At 44.7% G+C, this 20,780-nt stretch overlaps 1 protein-coding gene across 1 annotated transcript in view; it reads right to left on the minus strand.

Annotated features, from left to right (window-relative positions):
• Positions 1–18,978, minus strand: part of LGALSL (galectin like) — a 33,683-nt gene extending 14,705 nt beyond the window's left edge. Inside the window, exons 1-3 of the mRNA XM_086937126.1 lie at positions 18,850–18,978; positions 13,973–14,061; positions 5,481–5,655 (exon numbers count right to left, since the gene is read on the minus strand). Coding sequence (XP_086793252.1) covers positions 5,481–5,655; positions 13,973–14,061; positions 18,850–18,876 — 291 coding nt within the window. The 5' untranslated portion in view covers positions 18,877–18,978. The remainder of the gene's footprint in view (positions 1–5,480; positions 5,656–13,972; positions 14,062–18,849) is intronic.
• Positions 18,979–20,780: the final 1,802 nt, after the last annotated feature.

Genomic DNA, 20,780 nt, shown 5'->3' on the forward strand with positions numbered 1-20,780 from the left:
ACCTAGGGTAGGGGAAGCTCCATGCGGTCCCTGGAGACCTGGGATAGGCGGACCAGTGCTTCCTTGAGTCCCTGGAGACCTAGGGTAGGTGAAGCTCCATGCGGTCCCTGGAGACCTAGAATAGGCGGAGCGGAGCTTCCTCTAGTCCGTGGAGACCTAGGATAGGCGGAGCTCCCTTGAGTCCCTGGAAACCTAGGATAGGCGGAGCTCCCTTGAGTCCCTGGAGACCTAGGATAGGCGGAGCTTCCTCGAGTCCCTGGAGACCTAGGATAGGTGGAGCTCCCTTGAGTCCCTTGAGACCTAGGGTAGGCAAAGCTCCATGCGGTCCCTGGAGACCTATAATAGGCGGAGCTTCCTCGAGTCCCTGGAGACCTAGGATAGGTGGAGCTCCCTTGAGTCCCTTGAGACTTAGGGTAGGCGAAGCTCCATGCGGTCCCTGGAGACCTAGGATAGGCGGACCAGTGCTTCCTTGAGTCCCTGGAGACCTAGGATAGGTGAAGCTCCATGCGGTCCCTGGAGACCTAGAATAGGCGGAGCTTCCTCGAGTCCCTGGAGGCCTAGGATAGGTGGAGCTCCCTTGAGTCCCTTGAGACTTAGGGTAGGCGAAGCTCCATGCGGTCCCTGGAGACCTAGGACAGGCGGACCAGTGCTTCCTTGAGTCCCTGGAGACCTAGGGTAGGTGAAGCTCCATGCGGTCCCTGGAGACCAAGAATAGGCGGAGCTTCCTCGAGTCCCTGGAGACCAAGGATAGGTGGAGCTCCCTTGAGTCCCTTGAGACCTAGGGTAGGCGAAGCTCCATGCGGTCCCTGGAGACCTAGGATAGGCGGACCAGTGCTTCCTTGAGTCCCTGGAGACCTAGGGTAGGTGAAGCTCCATGTGGTCCCTGGAGACCTAGAATAGGCGGAGCGGAGCTTCCTCAAGTCCGTGGAGACCTAGGATAGGCAGAGCTCCCTTGAGTTCCTGGAGTTCTAGGATAGGCGGAGTTCCCTTGAGTCCCTGGAGACCTAGGATAGGCGGACCAGTGCTTCCTTGAGTCCCTGGAGACCTAGGATAGGTGGAGCTCCCTTGAGTCCCTTGAGACCTAGGGTAGGGGAAGCTCCATGCGGTCCCTGGAGACCTGGGATAGGCGGACCAGTGCTTCCTTGAGTCCCTGGAGACCTAGGGTAGGTGAAGCTCCATGCGGTCCCTGGAGACCTAGAATAGGCGGAGCGGAGCTTCCTCAAGTCCGTGGCGACTTAGGATAGGCAGAGCTCCCTTGAGTTCCTGGAGATCTAGGATAGGCGGAGTTCCCTTGAGTCCCTGGAGACCTAGGATAGGCGGAGCTTCCTCGAGTCCCTGGAGACCTAGGATAGGTGGAGCTCCCTTGAGTCCCTTGAGACCTAGGGTAGGCAAAGCTCCATGCGGTCCCTGGAGACCTAGAATAGGCGGAGCTTCCTCGAGTCCCTGGAGACCTAGGATAGGTGGAGCTCCCTTGAGTCCCTTGAGACTTAGGGTAGGCGAAGCTCCATGCGGTCCCTGGAGACCTAGGATAAGCGGACCAGTGCTTCCTTGAGTCCCTGGAGACCTAGGGTAGGTGAAGCTCCATGCGGTCCCTGGAGACCTAGAATAGGCGGAGCGGAGCTTCCTCAAGTCCCTGGAGACCTAGGATAGGCAGAGCTCCCTTGAGTTCCTGGAGATCTAGGATAGGCGGAGTTCCCTTGAGTCCCTGGAGACCTAGGATAGGCGGACCAGTGCTTCCTTGAGTCCCTGGAGACCTAGGGTAGGTGGAGCTCCCTTGAGTCCCTTGAGACCTAGGGTAGGGGAAGCTCCATGCGGTCCCTGGAGACCTGGGATAGGCGGACCAGTGCTTCCTTGAGTCCCTGGAGACCTAGGGTAGGTGAAGCTCCATGCGGTCCCTGGAGACCTAGAATAGGCGGAGCGGAGCTTCCTCGAGTCCGTGGAGACCTAGGATAGGCGGAGCTCCCTTGAGCCCCTGGAGACCTAGGATAGGCGGAGCTCCCTTGAGTCCTTGGAGACCTGGGATAGGCGGAGCTGCCACAGGTCCCAGGAGACCACAAGGAGACGGCGATTCAGTGCCAATCAAAGCACTGCATTCAAAACCCTTTTTTCACTGTTGTGTGTTAAAAGCAGTGAGAAATGATTATGGCATCCTGTGGTATCTATTTATAACAATATAAATATTAGTGTTTTACATGTATTATACCCATAGCATTATATGTTTTTTCATCTTTTCACATAGGTTCTTGTGTTTCCTTTGTTAAAACATTTTGGGGAAAATGCAGCTCATTCAAACTGTAACTCGAACTGCAACTGCAAGGGGGCGCAAGCTCTTAGTGAATTTGGGACTCTACTTGTTATGTGAGAGGCTTTCATTTTACTCTTCTGCCTCAAGGGTTTCAAAGCTCAGATGGTGTTAGCGCTGAAATAAATATTCATTCAGCTTAGGCTGGGAACTTCACCAAAACTGACAATTATGCACGTTCCATACATATTATAATCTACATACTGATTTAATCGTGGTCAGACTCGATACATTCTGGAAAACTGGGAGAGGAAAATAATGGATTTGGAAGCCGTGACAGTAGAATTTTACTTACTTTCCCTCTTCCTAGAATTACTCAATTCCGCCCACATAGGTACAATTATATCAACACCTAGATTTCTCCTCGTTTCTTGATGCCTCAATTACATGCACTTGTCATTCCTTGGGACAATTTTGCAGTTTATACTAGGATTTTTTGTTCATCACTCAAACCAGCTAACAAATTCTAATATGGAAGTTATATATTTAATAGACCATGTCATGTTACAGTCATTGATAATGGACTCAATTTAAGCCCACTGCCAATTATACAAATGTACCTGATGATATCAGACCGAGCTGCCCAACTTGATCTCGACTGTGGAGGCACTGTGTGCCATGTATGTGTGGTAGGTGCCATTAAAATAGCAAAACGCCGAAGATGGACCCTGCAGATGTTCTGCTTTACACCTGGGTATCATGAACCTCATGACCTGCTCGGAATGCTTCAAGACACTCAAAGGCAGGAAGGCCAGGGCATACATCATGTTACTGAAGGACCTACACCCACATTACAGCTTTCACACCACATGAAAGATGAAACGTCTCCATTTTAAACATGGCTGAAGATGGTCCCACTGTCCTGCAGCAATACCCCAAATATTCACAGGACGGGGTCAAATGAAATTTTAAAAAATCAAGCAGACAAGTCAGCAGCCCCTCACCACCTTTTAGGATTAGTCTGTGGTCAGTCCTGTTTTTAGGTCTCGCCTACTCAGCGCACATCCGTTGCATGGGAGGACTTTTAGCCGTCGCTCTGATCATTTTCAAGCACACATTCGTGCTTGTGGCGGCATCTACCTTGCTGGAGTGAGCAGGGGCGTGCCACAAGCACGAGTGCAGTGTTTGAAAATGAGCAGACTGCGCACGCATGCAGGCACCACTCTTGGGCTCTCTTTCTCTCTCTTTCTTTCGCTCTCGGTTTCTCTCAGTGTTTACTTTCACTTACGAGCACTTTAGTTCCCACCCTCGCTAATGGAGCAGTGCTCTCCCACTTCCCAGACCAGAATGGATTTTTCTTTTGTCTGAGATGACTTTTGAAGTTGGAAGCGGTGTTGTGCCTATGCTTGCCAAATCAGCAGCGCTCTCCCACTTCCCAACCCAGTGTGGATTTTTCTTTTGTGTCTGCAGTTACTTTTGAAGCTGGAAGTGCTGTAGTGCCTATGCTTGCTAACAGAGCAGCGCTCTTCCACCTTTAGTATCTTCTACTGTAGTGCCTCTATAGAAACACTCGTGGAGGTGTCCTGCACTCCTTATTGTAACTGCTGCATTGAGAGCACAGTCCCTGAGGCAGCAGGAGCTGAAATGCAGTGACCTTTCACCCGCCCCGAGGTCTAACTGCACCGTAATGCCGCATAGCAGTTTATTTCACGTTTGTTTCAACTTTGTTTGGGTTTCCCCCAATTTCATATTTAAATTGTACATGTTTAGCAACACTGAGCATCCCATGCTCTCTTTCCTCCACCACCCGCCTCTGTGTTTCCTTCACTTCGGTTTTTCTCCCAATTTCATGTTTAGCAAAACTGAGTATCTGACGCTCTCTCTCCTCCACCACCCGCCTCTGCATTTTCTTCACTTCCTCACTTTGGTTTTCTCCCAATTTTATGTTTAGCAACACTGAGCATCCATTGCTCTCTCTCCTCTACCACCCGCCTCTGTGTTTCCTTCATTTCCTCACATTGTAACCCCTTCTCGCCTCTCTCAGGCTCCCTGTCATTCTCTCTCCCACTTACTATGTCTGTCTTCCTCCTCAGCCTCCTCCCTAGTTACCTACGTCTCGCTCTCTCCACCATTTACTAAATATATTTGTCTCTCCTCTAGTAAGCCATAAAACTACAGGTGCACTGTACTTTGACCTAATCACAGTCCCCAAACACAAAATGAACATATACTACAACAAGCTGTTTGACCACGCTCAAACCACAAACAAATAAAAAAAAACAACATGCAGGGAGATTACTTTACATATGTGTATGCCGGTAAGCACATGGTCGCATTCAATTACTACTTTTTAATTACAAGAAAGTAGCTACAAACATGTTACTGCAATAACACTAAGCAACACAGGCTCAGAGATGGAAAAAAAACTATGTTTGAATAATTCACATTTACACTCCACCCTTAGCAATACCATCCTTTTTAACATCTGCATCATCCCCTGTCTAGCCTTCCCCACGTCAATTCTTTGCATTTTTCAGCTCACTTACTCTCTCTCCATCAACATTTCATACACTTCATCTCATTGCAGCCCCTGCTCGCATCTCCCTCTCTCCTCTCATTTACTCACAAACACTTTCTATTTCTCTCATTCTCCACTATTTCAGCCCTACTTCTCATTCTACATCACTCGCGCTCCAGCCAACTGCATCCCCCTCTCTCCTCCACCCAGGAAATGCGTGTCCCTTTCCTCTGGTAAGCCACAATACCTCAGCCGCAGCGCACTATAAATTGCCATCTTCACAAACAACACAAAAAAAATCTTTTATATATGCTACGCTAAGTTGTTGTGCACCCTCAACCCAATGGCTTAATGTAGGTCCTTGCAGGAACATTAACTACAGCACACATAGGCAAATTCTAAAGCAATGTCGGATTTTGAGGACTAACATCAAAAAAACATTATTTAAAAAACACTGAGCTTTGAAAATTACCTAATGCAAAACTAAATACCACATACACTTATAAGGTCCCAAAGGCGAGACCTATTGGCTATGCCAATGCTTGTTAGTTGTGGTGTGCAGCCTGGTGATGCTGGGGAAACAAGGAACCAGACTATGATCTTTGACTTCAGATGAATGTATAAAATCTGTTCACACTTTTAACTCAAGTGTTGGCATGGCATATTCACTATGTTGGTCTCCCACTGTATTTCTCTCAACTTGACATTGTTTCCTTTTACCTTGAAATTTTCGCCAGCTGTAAAGGGGAAGTATGTTATATTTTTCTCCTCTGCACCCCATTCCTCTGCAATTTTTGCATTTCGAACTATGGATCGCTCCTGGAAGTTGACTGTCAGTTGAAGCGCTATGTCCGCCTTGGGGTCGGTGGGATTGCACAGCAAACTCACAGCAAGGCTGAAAAATATCACAGCAAGTATTAATGCCTGGAGTCGATGGGGAAATCATGACTTGCATAATACAATGCACTGTTTTGGGACAATCTAATCTGTATGCACGTAAAATGCTTAAAGACTCACTAAAACACTGAGGCATATTAGCAAGAACCTCGTTAAAAAAATTAAGCTCTGCACGTCTAACCTGGGCTTCTATTGGAATTCTATAACGCATATTAGCAAGCCCATTATCGCTGTTTTAGCGGCAGTTTCCTGTCGCTAAAATGGCGATAATTTTAACGAGGTTCTTGCTAATATGCCCCACTGTTTTCAAAACAAATCTTTCCAGAAAGTAATGAACTTTTAAAGGTATCCCGAGAAGAAGAAACATTTTAAAAGGGAAATTCGGATCGAATCTAGGGAAGAGACCAGAAAGACTTTTCTCTTAAATACTAAAAGGTGATCTCAGTTTCTAAAATCAATAAGTAAACAATAAGAAATAGTTGGAAAAAAACACAAAATAAAGCACAAAAAATGCCTCTTTGCATTTAGCCGTTCGGAACAGCTGAACATCACATGACGGAAAAGAGGAAGTGCTGGTGGCTAAAGCCAGGAGAGAAGGAAGCCAGAGGGAGAAGCTGAGGAGACAGAGAAAAGAGAGGGGGTAAGGGGGAGAGGGAAGAGGGAAAGGCAGAGAATGAGAGCCGAAGGGGAGAGCAGACTCTAGGGAAAAAAGAATCTGTAGGAAAAAGACAACGTCCATACACTCTCTAGAGGTGGAGGGAGGCAGGAAGAGCAAGAAATTTCAGGGCAAAAAAGTAGGGGAGGAGGACAAGGGTTCCTCCATAAAAAACAAAAGAAAAGTCAAATAAAAAAGGTTTTCAACTAAGTTGCAGGCCCGGACTGGCCGTTGCGGGCACCGGGCAATCCCCCGGTGCGCCGCAAGGGTGGGAGCCGGTTTTGGGCCTATGGGGGCCGTTTTTTGTTACAGGGCCGTTGCTGGAAAAACGGCCATGTAACAAGAACGGCCAAAAACCGGCCCTGGCAAAGAGCGCGGTCACACCCCCAAACCCCCTCCCCTCCCGGCTCTAGTTCGAGATAGTTTGTGACCCTTGCTGGCTAGAATTCCAGAGCTTGCTCACCTCACTGGGCCATCCTGCTTGAAAATGACCACTGCAAGGTCAAGCTTCTTACCTGGATAATGTACCATGCAAGAAATTGTGATTCATTCAATTGTGTAGTGATTTCTTTTTGTAAAAGCCATACAGTATTGATTAATTGTGACCTTGTCTCCTAGTGAAGCCCTACTTTCAAGGGAAGGAGAGGAAAAGTGTCACTTCATTGAAAACTCCCCCTCCTTGAGTTACATGTTGCGATATCCGGAGTCGTAAAGGTTCTCCTAATATGCTCCAAATACCTCTGTGATATCTGAAGGATGAGTTTTCAGACCCTTGTCTTGTGTGGCCAGGATAGGCAGCCGTGCTTTCCCCTGTTTGTGGTCCAGTGCTGCTTCTGCTGCAGAACAATTGCATAATGGAAAGATCTGACACACCGCCTTCTAATAAGGTGCATAGTGTGACTTTTGATATCAAATAATCTTGGACCAAATAGTATTCATTATGAGATGATGTGGATGGGCCGGGCAAAGAACAGAAAAGCTCTTCCCTCAAGAGTTCACCACCTCCACGTGTCCAGTATGCCCGGTCTCTCTTACTCTACCTATGAGGGGGTCAATCCCTAAGTTCAAGTCACCACCTAGTATTACCTGCATGTTGCGGGATTCAGTCAACAGTCTGGGCAGGAGGAAGATAGAAGGAGCCCAGTATAAATACTGTATCTAGTGTCTTATTATAGCAAATGTATCTCTGCCTCCCAGGTCCTTTTATGTTCTAAGTACCTTATGCATGAGACAGCTTTTGAGAAGGATGGCAACTCAACTTGTTTTTTAGAACAATTAGCTCCCCCATCTTTCCTTGTATCTTGTCTTTGTATTCTGCTACCCACCGTTCCCCCTCCGTGCTTTTCCCTTTTTCTAACTTGATTGACGATCATTGTTTTTCCTAATTGAAGAACCTTTTACTCAAAACTTCAGGACACTGTAAAACTCAAATCACCCGAATTTCTCCTTGGGTGGTTCTGCTCCGGGGTTGAAAGGTGCTAAAAGGCACCGTCCTCAACATCATGCCCAAAATTAGTTTAACAGAGTATAACATAAGTAACGGGGGCCGCTCAATCACTGAGTTCTAGATCAGCCTTGGAGAAAAAGTTACATTGACAATACATTGAGAATATGAAGAAGGTCATCCACCAAACATATGGACTAGTTTCTATGAGATCAGCTTTGTCTTCGCTCTGCGGAGCCTGTGGGGAGTGAAAACGCGGAGGAGGACGAGATGGGATGGGGAAGAGCACGAGTGAAAGGACAGTGCAGCATCAGAACATCCATGGGAACTAATAGGACGTTCCAAAACAATGTGACACAACTAAATTACTTTAATAAACATACTTCTGTAAGGCATTTTGAACTAATTTTAATTGCAAGATTATTAATTCAGCATTTGTGTATCGGACTAATCATTCAAATTATGAGTACTCAATAGTTTCACCTAAAATTAGCACCTTGGAAAAACTCTACCAAAAACAATGTCCTGGTTTTTACACTGTAAATAATGCACTATTTCTATCCTCTTACCAAAGTTTGGACAGCCCATTCCCATTTAAGGAGTGAACACTGATCAGTTGGTTACAATATCATGGAACGGTAGTGGTGGTTAGAACAGTCGAACATCCAATTCTCTCAATAGTACAGTGTTATGTATTTACAGTTTTGAGATATATAGAAATTACGGTGCCATTCAAGGTAAAAGGGCATCCCACTACCAAGGATTTCAAATCAGCGGGTATGAATACCTATTGTTAAACGTCTTACATATAGGTTGTACCTCGGCACTCTAAAATTTAGACTTGAACAATTTGCAATATTTGGTGTTGACTAAATGGCCAGTGCTCAAAAGATCCTATAACAACTATCGCCTCCTCAATAAAAGAACATTGTAGTTTTATCCAGAAAGAAGAAAAGAGAACATCATAAGGTCAGGTATTTATCTTATTCCAGTTAATATTATTTCAGTCCAATGTTTTATCATATCAATTGTGAAAAATTCTAGACATTATACTCCAATAAATCCAGAAACAGTAAATATTGTGTTCACATTCAGTACATAGTTTACTGATTCATTGAGCACTACAAGAAACAAGAGTAGCGGCCAACCTGGAGGCCCTAGTCCTTGGGCCTTCCAGGTCGTGATGGTTGAAGGAAGCCGATGACAGCCGACACGTGTTTCGTTACATATGTGTAACTTTCTCATGGCTTACTCTCTGTGTATTTGAAAGTTAATACAGCAATGAACCATTTGGTTATTCTCCTGTTTTTATACTTCTCATTTATTTAGGCGGACAAAAGTGTGCATACAGAATATATTTAATGTGGCACCCAAGGGCTTTGATATGTCCATGCGAAATGAAGCAATAGCGTCCGACGTCCGGGGCGATCCTGCAGTATAGGCGGCATGCACACTTTTGTCCGCCTAAATAAAGGCTGCATGGCATGTAATTCGCGAAATAACGACGGTTCAAGAGTTTTTAAGGGGCGAGGTTCGAAAACTTTATATATCAGGTCTATTAAAGACGGGTCTGATCTTATTGCGCTCTTCACTCCATGGTACCCCGCACATTGTGAAAGGGGTTAGATTTGTGACTTACAGAATTTCAGATTTTACTTTAAAAAAAACAAGTATAAAAACAGGAGAATAACCAAATAGTTCATTGCTGTATCAACTTTCAAATACACAGAGAGTAAACCTTGAGAAAGTTACATATATGTAATGAAACACGTGTCGGCTGTCATCGGCTTCCTTCAACCATCACGACCTGGAAGGCCCACCCTCAGGACAAACTGTTTGCTTTTTCTTGCCGGGAGCTTTGTCAGCTCCCACCAAGCAAAATAAAACGCTCTGATTCCAGCGGGTGGGAGCAGTCAAAGTGCTCCCGCCCACTGGATGGTGAGGTTTCATCTCTTTTCTTGCCTGCAGACACACAGCAGGGAAAAAGATGAAACTATTGCTCCTGAACACAGGGAGCTGCATTTCCAGCAGCTCTATGCATGCATCAGCAATGCCAGCTCCTGCAGGTGGTTTAGAGCCGTCTGGGACTGCAAGGACCTGGAGGCTTCCCCTGTGCTCCCCATGCTCTACACTGGGTGCCCTGGGTGAGCTCCAGGGCACCAAGGAGACATGTCTGTGCCCCGGGGGATGGGATACCTGGGGCTAATCTGCCCATGGCTACGTGCCCCCCTATTCAGTTAAGGCTGGACCCTAGGGGTTGGGGTCCCCCGGGCCTAAATCATCAATGCATTGTGAGGGTTAACTAGAACTGCTGAATTTTACTGGTTTTGTACAAGTGAAATCTAAGCCTAACTATCACGTCCCTCTAACCTCTAACCTTTTTTTTTTGTGAATTTCTACATTTTTTCAATTCTACTTCCTAACTATAACACTCCCGTAACCTTTGTTTTATATATATATATATATATATATATATATATATATATCCACAATGTGATCCTGCTTGGTCTTTGAGCGCTCAACAGCGGGTGCTTGACGCTAGGGTCGGATCCTGACCCTCGCCTATTTACCTTCGAACAAATGGCGCAGCACTCCAGAGTAGGTTACTTAATGGATTTTATTTTCCACAGCTCCACTCAACCAACGCGTTTCAGCCTGGATTAAGGCCATCCAGGCTGAAACGCTTTGGTAGAGTGGAGCTGTGGAAAATAAAATCCATTAAGTAACCTACTCTGGAGTGCTGCGCCATTTCTTCGAAGATATATATATATATATATATATATATATATATATATATATATATATATATATATATATATATATATATATATATATATATATATATATATATATATATATATATGTATATATATAAAAGAAGGAGAGAACTCTGGGTAGTTTAGGTGGAAAGCAGCTCCTGTTAGAGCACCCTCAACACCAGCGACACCATAGATCTGCTCACCTCAAATGTCTGTTTTTCTATCTTCCTATCTGAAGAGCTCTAATTAGAGCGAAACACTGTGTCAGGGGTTGCTTTTAATCATTCCAAATTGGCTTGAGTTGGTATTTTACCATTTCAAAGCTGTAATACTGTGCCTGGAGTGATAAATGGCTTTTGTCATTTTACAGCTCGGCAAGGACAGCACTGTGTTAGTCCTATGCTTAAAGACTTTGCTGTAGAAATGGCAAAAGACTTTATCCTTTTCTATCTCTGGTGGATGGCACTGTGCTAATCCTATGCTTAAAGACTTTGATAGAAAAACAGACATTTGAGGTGAGCAGATCTAGAGTGTCGTTAGTGTTGAGAGTGCTCTAACAAGAGCTGCTTTCCACCTAAACTTGAGAACTACCCAGAATTCTCTCCTTTTTTGCGTAATTTATACGTCACTCTATGCCTGAAAGGGTTTTGTTTTGAGATATATATATATATATATATATATATACACATATACTGAAAAAACCATAGGTCTCAGGTACGTTATAGTTAGTTGGACATTTCACTCGTACAAAACTAGAAAACTTTGCCCGTTACAGTTCGTTGAGCTAGTATATATATATATAAATATATATATATATTTACTGAAAAAACATAGGTTTCAGGGACGTTATAGTTAGTTCGACATTTCACTCGAACAAAACCAGAGAAATTCGCCAGTTATTACATCATTCATGACAATGGTCAGTGACATCACTGATGACATAACTGATGACATCTCAAATGACCTCACTGGATGATGTCATCAGTGATGTCATTTGAGATGTCATCAGTGATGTCATCAGTGATGTCACTTACCATGTCATGAATGATCTGATATGTGACATAATCAGCAGTGAATTGCAGGGGCGCGAGTTATAGTTAGCTCAACTAACTCTAAAGGGCGAATTTCCCTGGTTTTGTACGAGTGAAATGTCCAAATAACTAAAACGTTCCTAAAACCTATGGTTTTTTCAGTGAATTTCTATGGTTTTTTTAAAGACTCATTCCTAACTATAACGTCCCTGAAACCTATGTTTTTTTCTGTGAATTTCAAAGGTTTTTTAAATGATAATTTCTAACTATAACGTTCCTGAAACCTATGGTTTTTTCAGTGAATTTCAAAGGTTTATTAAATACTCATTTCTAATTATAATGTCCCTGAAAATCTATGTTTTTTTCAATGAATTTCTAAGGTTTTTTTAAATGCTAATTTCTAACTATAACATCCCTATAACCTATGTTTTTTTCAGTGAATTTGTGAGGTTTTTTAAATGCTAATTTCGAACTATACCGTCCCTAAATCCTATAGTTTTGTCTGTGAATTTCAAAGGTTTTTTAAATGCTAATTTCTAACAATAACATAGCAGTCGCAGTGGTGGAGAAAGGTGAGCGTAATCTTCAAACACCTTTCAGCAACCCCACTGTGTGGGATTTACTGTAGGTAAAAGGAGGGGTAGTTAGCCCCCAACACCAACTTTAGGGGCCATCTACCCTTTTTATTACCTCCAGTAAATCCCACACAGCAGGATTGCTAACTTGTTATATCAGGCCCTGCGCCTCCCTGTACCACTGTGCAAACACGCCGCCCGCACGTTTTAAGTTGGGGGATTAAGTCCCCTTGAATCCTGAGGGTTCCTGAGGGTCAACTAGCCCACCAGGTACCTCCAGTAAGCACCACTGAGCTGCGTTGCAAAGAGGTGTTCTGAAGCCACGCCCCTTTTCACACCACGCTGCAAACGCGGCTTCCGGCACACTGCTGCTCGGAGGATGAAGTCCACTTGTGTCCTGAGGTCCTCAGGACACAAGAGGACCTCATCGCCCCACCATATAACAGACCTGCTTCATCATGAAACCAGCACGCACACGAAGACTGCGGGAATAAGGCTTGTTTTTAATGTAATGGGCCTCCCAGGACCCAGCAACCAAGAGAGACGCGTTTTGGCTGAATCTACAACCTTTATCAATCTGGTGTGCGCCATTTTCCTCTTACTATTTATAGTGTCACATTAGTAGACATAGTAAAAACACCTCATGTTTGAAACATACACTTGTGCATATATCTTCACTGCATTAAATGTGCATACGTCCATTAGCATTTCATCTTTTAAAACACCTTATGTAAATTTGCTTTCAAGGTTGGCGCAAAACCACCTCAGGTAGAACTAGGAAATGAGCTGCTTGCACTTCCCACGTTAAGAAGACGAAAAAATGCCCGCATTATTTACATACTCTGCTTATGATTACTTGGGCTGAACATCACACTGGCATCACAACTCTGTCTGTAGAACAAAACATTCATCAGAGTTGAAACAAATTGAGTACATAACTTGGCCTTGCAGGGTTAAGTTAAATTAAGCATAGCAGTACCGTGTGCACATGTAATGCATTAGTCATCAGCATAGAGTTCATAGTGCCATACAACCAGTTCAAGACTCACGAGGGGGTACTGATCCCATAATGCCACAGTGGACCATCATCGCAATTTCAAAATCAATTATGGCGCGAATCAAACGTAATTGAAAATAACATGCTGTGCCGTTTTCGCTTTACAAGGCTACCAATGTCCAGCAAGTTGAAATGTTATTGTTTCTGTGTTGTACTCAGGTTGAGATCAAAAATAGCTTTTCAGTCGAAATTAGTTCAGCATACCGTGTATTGACAAAGCAGAGCCAAGGCATCCACATCCTCAAGAATATGTGAGTATCCTGTTAGAGAAATCTATATATAAAGGCTTTATACTTACCTGCAGAATGCTTACATTTGCATTGTAAATGCATGCGTGGTAAAGGTGTATGCATGGTAAAATTTTGCGTGGTAAAGACTTATGTATTGTTAAGGATTCGTGGTAAAGGTAATTCGTGATAATTGCCACGTTGAAAAGGCTGTTACTCCTTCTGTTGCCATTTCTGAAGGAGGACAGTGCCCCAGCCAATGGTAATGGCTTTGCTTGAAATGTCAGCCTATCAAGAAATATAACAGGACAGCACCCAGGCCACTGAGCAGCCAGCAGCCGCTGCATTATGACTGCCATCAAACACTTATAGATGGACATTATTTGTACTAGACTGAAAAGACCTTTGGTCAATGGACACATCTTAGCTGCATAGAATATCTGATAGTATAGTGATAATGTACTAATGTGGACCTGCGTTTATAGAATGCTGTTACATAAACCTGAAGAGGAGGCAGTAACCATGAGAGTCACAAAACACCCAACACTGACCTACTGACCAACATACCTGCTCGGGTTGGGACTCAGAACACCCATGACTGTGAGTCGCATGGCTGGCTTCATTCCTCCTTTGATCTCGCCAACATATTCTTCAGCCTGAAAAAAGTATAAACATTTACTCATGTGCTCTTGCACGGGCGCAGCGTGCTTCTATATCCTTTTGCAGTATGTCTGCCTGAGTAATATTAGCCACTGGAGGAAGAAGGACTAACATCATCAAGATTAGATCAAGCTGTATGTGAGAATTATCCATATTAAATTTTGCCATATTGAATAAATAAATAAATAAATGTGTGTACCACAATCAGGTGTGTATCTAATCAGAGAGCTCAACTGAACAGATGGAACCCCTTCGCCACGCGGCAAATTCTGCCGTGGTGAGAGGGGGTGGGGGGCGGGACTGGACGTGGCGCTAGGGTACTCGGGGCGGCTCCCGGCCGTCATGAGTCACAGTGGGCGTGTGCTCATTATGGCCGGGAGCCGTCCGAACTCCGCCCACTGATGAATTCTCCCGTACAGGTGGGGGATTAATCGCGCATGGGCAGGGCGGCAACGTTCGGATGGCTCCCGGCCGTCATGAGCACACGTCTACTGTGACTCATGACGGCCAGGGGCCGTCCTGAGCATGGAAGGAGTTAATCCACTCTTATAGATGTACAGTGACTGACACTCCAAGTAGGAATTGTTTTCAAGATCGCTTGCATGTCGTACAAAGCAGTGACAAACACGGCACAGCCCACCCATTGGAAACAGTGAACAGCGCAACACAAAGAGCCAGGAATGCTCCACACTGGAAAAAAATATAAACTACAAAATATCCTGGAGGAAGTCCTTCACTTTTGAGTAGCTTTACACTTTTGAGTTAGTTTACTACTTTTCGGTACTCACAAACTGCACCTTTGCAGTAACATACATTTGTAGTAACTTACAATTTTGTACTAAGTCCAGCACTACACATGTCAAACCACTGGTACTGCAACACTCTCCAATCAGGGTGCCCAGTCGGTGCCCGGACTGGGCACCGAAGCCGGCCATGGCAAACAGCTCGGCCAGCCCCCCTAGGGTGAGGGGAGGTGCTGCGGAGCTGTTTGCGAGGGCCGGTTTAGGGCGATTTTGTTACAGGGGGCCGAATTTGCTGACGTGCGGCCCTGTCTCCCATAGAAAGTAATGGAGAAAGGGACTTAAAATAAAACCCATGGGAAATAATGTTTCAATAAATTGAATTATTTAAAATAGTTTAAAATATAAATGGATATAAATAAATTAATGGTAAAAATATATAAAAAATAGTATGTATGTATTATTTAAATATGATATATATATATATATGTGCTGCATTCAGGTGCAATTTGCCATTATAAGGACACGTGCTTTACGTGCTTTGCCTTCAGAATAGCAACCTGCATGGGATAAGCGAGGTCTCTTACTTTCAGTTCAAGCTGGACTCAACATAAATGCCTCACTTAATGGGCCATCAGCACACCTATTGTTTGAATCTAATGCTAGAGCTAGCTGGAGGCTGACACCTTGTTGAAAATGTTGTTACCTCACTAGTGCTTAAGAGCTATAATTTGCCACAAGGTTTTTGTATATTCCAAGCTTTGTGTGTAAGAATTCACTGTAAGAATACATCTGTCCATATGAGTAATTGCACTAATAACCATTTATATAGCACTTGCTAATAAGCATTTATTAATACCCCAAGGGACCCTTTTTTTAGCAACCTTAGAATAACGAAAGATTGTTAAAAACAGTAGTGGTATAAACTGCTGCCTTGCTATTTGCTTGCTGTACTACAAGAATTGTAATTTGTGACCTTAAGGTAGCTGCAATGATCACTGCAACAGAGGCAGTAACCTAATGAACTATCTACATTAAGGGCCATATGTAGGTAGCTTAATACTGGTCAGTAACAGCCGAAAATCGGTAAATTTGCCGTTACCGACCGGTATTTAGCTTTTTCTAATGTAGGTGGCTGGATTTAAGGATTCGGTAATTTACCGATTCGGTAATTTAAGGAATCAGTAAATTATCGAATCCTTAAATCCTATGTAGGGATCACTCAAGTGAGTGCATTATTGATTTAAGGATTCGTTATTTACCACCAACTACAAGTTGGTGGTAAATATCAAAAACCTTTAAAAAAGCTATTTTGTGCTTTTTTAAAAGAGCCATGTGGCAATGTTTGTGTGCCACATGTGCACACATTCACGATTCAGGGGTGCAACAGGGTGTCAATGTGACACCCTGCCACCCTTGAATTTGTTCCCCCTATTACAGATTCGGTATTTACCGAATCCGTAATAGTGAATGGCTTCCCATTCATTCCTATGGGCCTCCAGGCCCTCCAGGTAATACCGAATATTACCGAATCGGTAAAATTTACCGAATTTTTACCTACTTACTATTTACCGATTCTTAAATACCGAATCGGTAAAATTCGGTATTTAAGAATAGGTAAATAGAGATTACCTACAAAAGGGCCCTAAATACATGTCCGTGACCTGTATGTTACATGTTGTGCTTTACAGGAGGCACTTTAACCCTATGGTATTTTATGAGTTAAACATGGGATTAGACACACACATCTGTTCATCAAATACCTCAACCATCAGTGGTACCTTACGGTTAATATACCACAGAAATTTCTGGATGCACAAAGATTGCTGCAGCAGATACCTTAATCCCTTAAGACATTTCAAAATGAAGCCTGTTTGTGACTGCCACAACAATTTTTTAGCACATTTGTCCTTGTCGCACATTTTCTTTCGGGCACAGTTTTTTTAATAAAAAAAACTGTGTGTTAAGTTTTGATGGCTTGTGTTAGCATAAATGTGGTAGTCTTTGCCATTTTGTTGCTAACATTAACTATGTGCCGCCTCTGACTGTATTTTCACAAACTCATTTCTGGAGTTGCAGGCGAGAAATTCTCAGGTAGTTTGCTCAGCTCTACAAGTTTACATTTTTGTACCATTTTGAAGGTCGAACGTGGCTCCAGCTGAATCGTGAAGCTTGAGTTCTGAATTAGGTTGACTGTCGTCTCCTTGACTACGCCGGATCGGATAGGATCCGTACTCGCTGCTTTATTCAGCCAGAGATTGACTCTCCATACTCTGATCACTTCCTGGATCGGATTCGCTTACTTGTCCCACTGAACCCCAGCCACGGCCCTGAACTACCCAGCGTCCAGGCCAGCTTTATTCGCCCTGACAGAGTTGAGTTTTGTTCTCCCCCCTCCTGATTACTGCTGACCTATTCAAGTTCCAACAGCACCGTTGCCCCTTCAACCCAGTCCTGAAGATGGTCCCAAATAATGAGGATCGAAACGTCGTTGAACGCTCAGCGCAATAAGAGGCACAGCCCACAATGTGGTTCATCCTTACTACAGTCAACCTAATTCAGAACTCAAGCTTCACGATTCAGCTGGAGCCACATTGTCTCTCATTTTCTCACTGTATATATCCAAGCACCATTCACTATGCGCCGTTTATGCTGATCACAATTTTCACTTGCGTCGCCACCTTGTTCATCACTTGCACACTTTGAGCACCAAGTACAATTTGGGTTGTATTGTTATTTGTCTATCTACAGTGCTGGTACAACTGTATTTTGCCTAACTACTTCTATTTAAACATGATGCCATGAGCACATTTGAAATACTTATTGAGTCTCCTTATTTCTTTTCTGATAATGCATTTTGCATATACATTCTAATTGTCTTTCAATAATACCAGTTGGGATACTATATGTTTGTTCTGATTATCTACCCCAATCCCAACGTGGTTGACGGGTTTTTGCTCCTGTCGTTTTTTACAACATGCTCATCCAATGAGGCATAAGCTGCCTCCATCTAAATAGCATAATGCATGCCCCATGCTACAGTATATCACTGTGCGCTACGTACACAGATTAAATACATAAACACTACCAGAATCCCCCCACAGAAACAGCCATTACTGAGGTGCAGAAGGCTGCTCACAGCCATGGGCCCTGGTGCCACTGCACCAGCTGCACCATTGGCAGGTACACCCCTGTCCCTGGTCCCCCAGTACACACCGCCCAGCTTGCCTCGGACACTCTAGGCTGCCTCCTGCCCATTTTCTTTACCAGCATGATCAGTATTTTAATGTCTGAGCCAATCCAAAAATAGGGAAAATCACCTAAAGCCAGTATTTTTATTGCTTCTGAGTATGTACTTAAAACAGTAATTGTAAAAACTGAACTTTAAAGTGTGTTTTAGATGTTCCTTAATGACTGACCCCTGACTGATAATTAAAGTGAAGAAAGTAAAAAAAAAACATCGTAACGTTCGGCCATGGACATGGAGGAAATATTTAACAGTTGCGCTCTCCACGGTCTCTTCTGCCCTTAGTAGGAGGGTCAAAGGTCATGCTTGGGTGGGATCTAACCACCCCCTCCACCGACACCTGCCCTCCCCTAGCAATCCTTCTGACGTTGGCAACATAAGTACCTTTAAGTTGGGTAATTAAAACGCCTTTCATTGAAGCGCATTGAAACCATTCAGTTTGTGGTGGGAGCGACCCGGATAGGATTACTCTACTGCACAGTGACACCACTGCCTGGTAATACCATGGACTTAAAAATAAGAACTAAATACATCTAATGTACAAAAAAATGTTGTTAATTAACACGTTTTCTGCATAACACCCGCGGATTAACCCATGTAACAGAAGGTATTCATATGTGAAAACGAATCTTTCGGGGAAAAAAGTTTGTCAATCCTTTCTTGCTTCCAATATATCTATATATAAACATCGATCGAATAGTTATAGTGTTCTGTTGCATTTCTGTGATTTATTATACATTTACTCTGGGATACATGCTGAGACTTTCTTATTAATTAAACCGCTGTTGTCTACTTACTTTGACTGAGTCGCCGTTTTCCGTCATTCTGCCGCCTGGTTCAGTTCGTCAAAGCGGGGAGCCGCTTGCCCAAGAGATCAAAGTCCTTTTTTGAATTTTCAAAAATACAGTACTCGGTGTGCCAGGAAAGGAAATAAAGGCGAAGGTTCATCTGCCTTACACAGAGCTCAGCCCCGCCTTGCACAAGAGTTTCACCAGTGACAGACCTCCAGCTTCTGCTACACGGCGTGCCACGCCGTCACCATGGTAACAGCAAACATTTATGCACTACTTTTCACTGGGGGGGGGGGAGTTTTGAGACCTGAGGAGGCCGTGTTTGCAAGCAGGGGTCTGGTCCCCCCGTAGTAGGTGTAACCGCACGTGCCAGCTTTTCAGAGTTCACGGCTCAGCCCTCCTGGCTTCGAAACTCAATGGACACGGCTCACAACAGGTGCTTTGGGAGGGAAGAAGGGGGGCAAGCACACCGACTACCATTTTGTGTGTGTGTAAAAGGCTGCTTTATTGAAACAGATGCACATCACATTTATTAAACTGGCAAACTGCCTTACAAAGCTGAAACCTCTCTAAACATCGAGTTACCTGACCCCTTTTTGTTTTACTCCCCCCACCCCTACGATCCCCACATGATAAAATCCCCCACCCTGCAATATACAAACATATAACTCAATTACATCATAATACTATCCAGTTTTATCCCCTACCTCCTAACTCCAAAACCTCCCAAGACCTACAGTCCTATTTGCCTTCTTGCAACTGTAACTAACTACTCTCTAATGTCAACTCCCAAACTGGTTACGCTTTCCCCGCTCCCGATTCCCAACTCCCCAAACTTCACAAGAAAGTACCGAAATCCAGCCAAACTTGGCCAACATCAAAAACAACTCCGCCACCCAGGGAAAGGCGGAGGTTAGGTGCTTACACCGCCTCCCCCTTTTCCTGCCCCCCACCCCCCCTTTTTTGATGCAGAAATTGAGACGCCAACCGCCTGCCCCCAACTCAAGGCGCACCCCCCAATAAACAGGCCTCCCTGACCCATGCCACCTGAAACCATTCAGGATTGAGACTCAGCTTATCACCAAATAAGCTATCCCGTGTTTGCCACTTGCCCTTCTTCACCAACGAAAGCTCCGCCATCCAAAACAACACACCTCGGCTAAGAAGCCATTCCCGACTTGTACGAGCAACCATTGTCAATAACTATGCCCCCTCAACGTCCCCTTGCATGTTCAAAAGAACTCCGCTGCGTGCAACGCCGATACCACTGCGGATCATCGCCACCGACGCGTAATGTCCCCCCGGCCGCACCACCGTCCATACGCTTCCGACGCCGCACAACTCTGAAACCGGCACGTGCCCTACCACTGCTATCGGCCCCCCCCGCCCTTGCCTAATGCTTCCACCCCGCTAACCTTCCCGACACGTACCACCCTACCCGCAAAACCGCGGTGTCCCCCCAGCACATGAATTTCCTACACCACCCCCATCTGCTAGGCCCCTAGAAACTCTATCAGCCCGATATCGCTGCTGCTCGATTGCCGGCAACCATGTCTCCAGCAAACCCCGTCCAACCAACCCAAATGTTGACCTCGCCATGCCGGCCCCACTGTCTTTGAATTTCCCACACTGGCACTTTGTGCCATGCCTCAATCACCTCGAGCCGCCTCAACACCTGCCGCTGCTTGCCTGCCGGACACCGTGCTTCCAGTAAACACCAATACCAGCTCAATACCCAGAAGTGACAGCGCCGTGCCCGGCCCCACTGTCTTTTGACGTACCAACATTTGCCCTCGTGTCTTGCCTCCATCCCCCCGAGACGCCTCAACATCCGCCGCCGCTTGTCGGCCAGCAACTGTGTCTCCAGCAACACCAACCCCGCTCCATACCCAAATTCGACGTGCAATGCCGTCCCCACTGTCTTTTTACTTTCCACT

The sequence above is a fragment of the Lissotriton vulgaris genome, chromosome 9 (genome assembly GCF_964263255.1).
Source record: "Lissotriton vulgaris chromosome 9, aLisVul1.2, whole genome shotgun sequence".
Classification (NCBI taxonomy): domain Eukaryota; kingdom Metazoa; phylum Chordata; class Amphibia; order Caudata; family Salamandridae; genus Lissotriton; species Lissotriton vulgaris.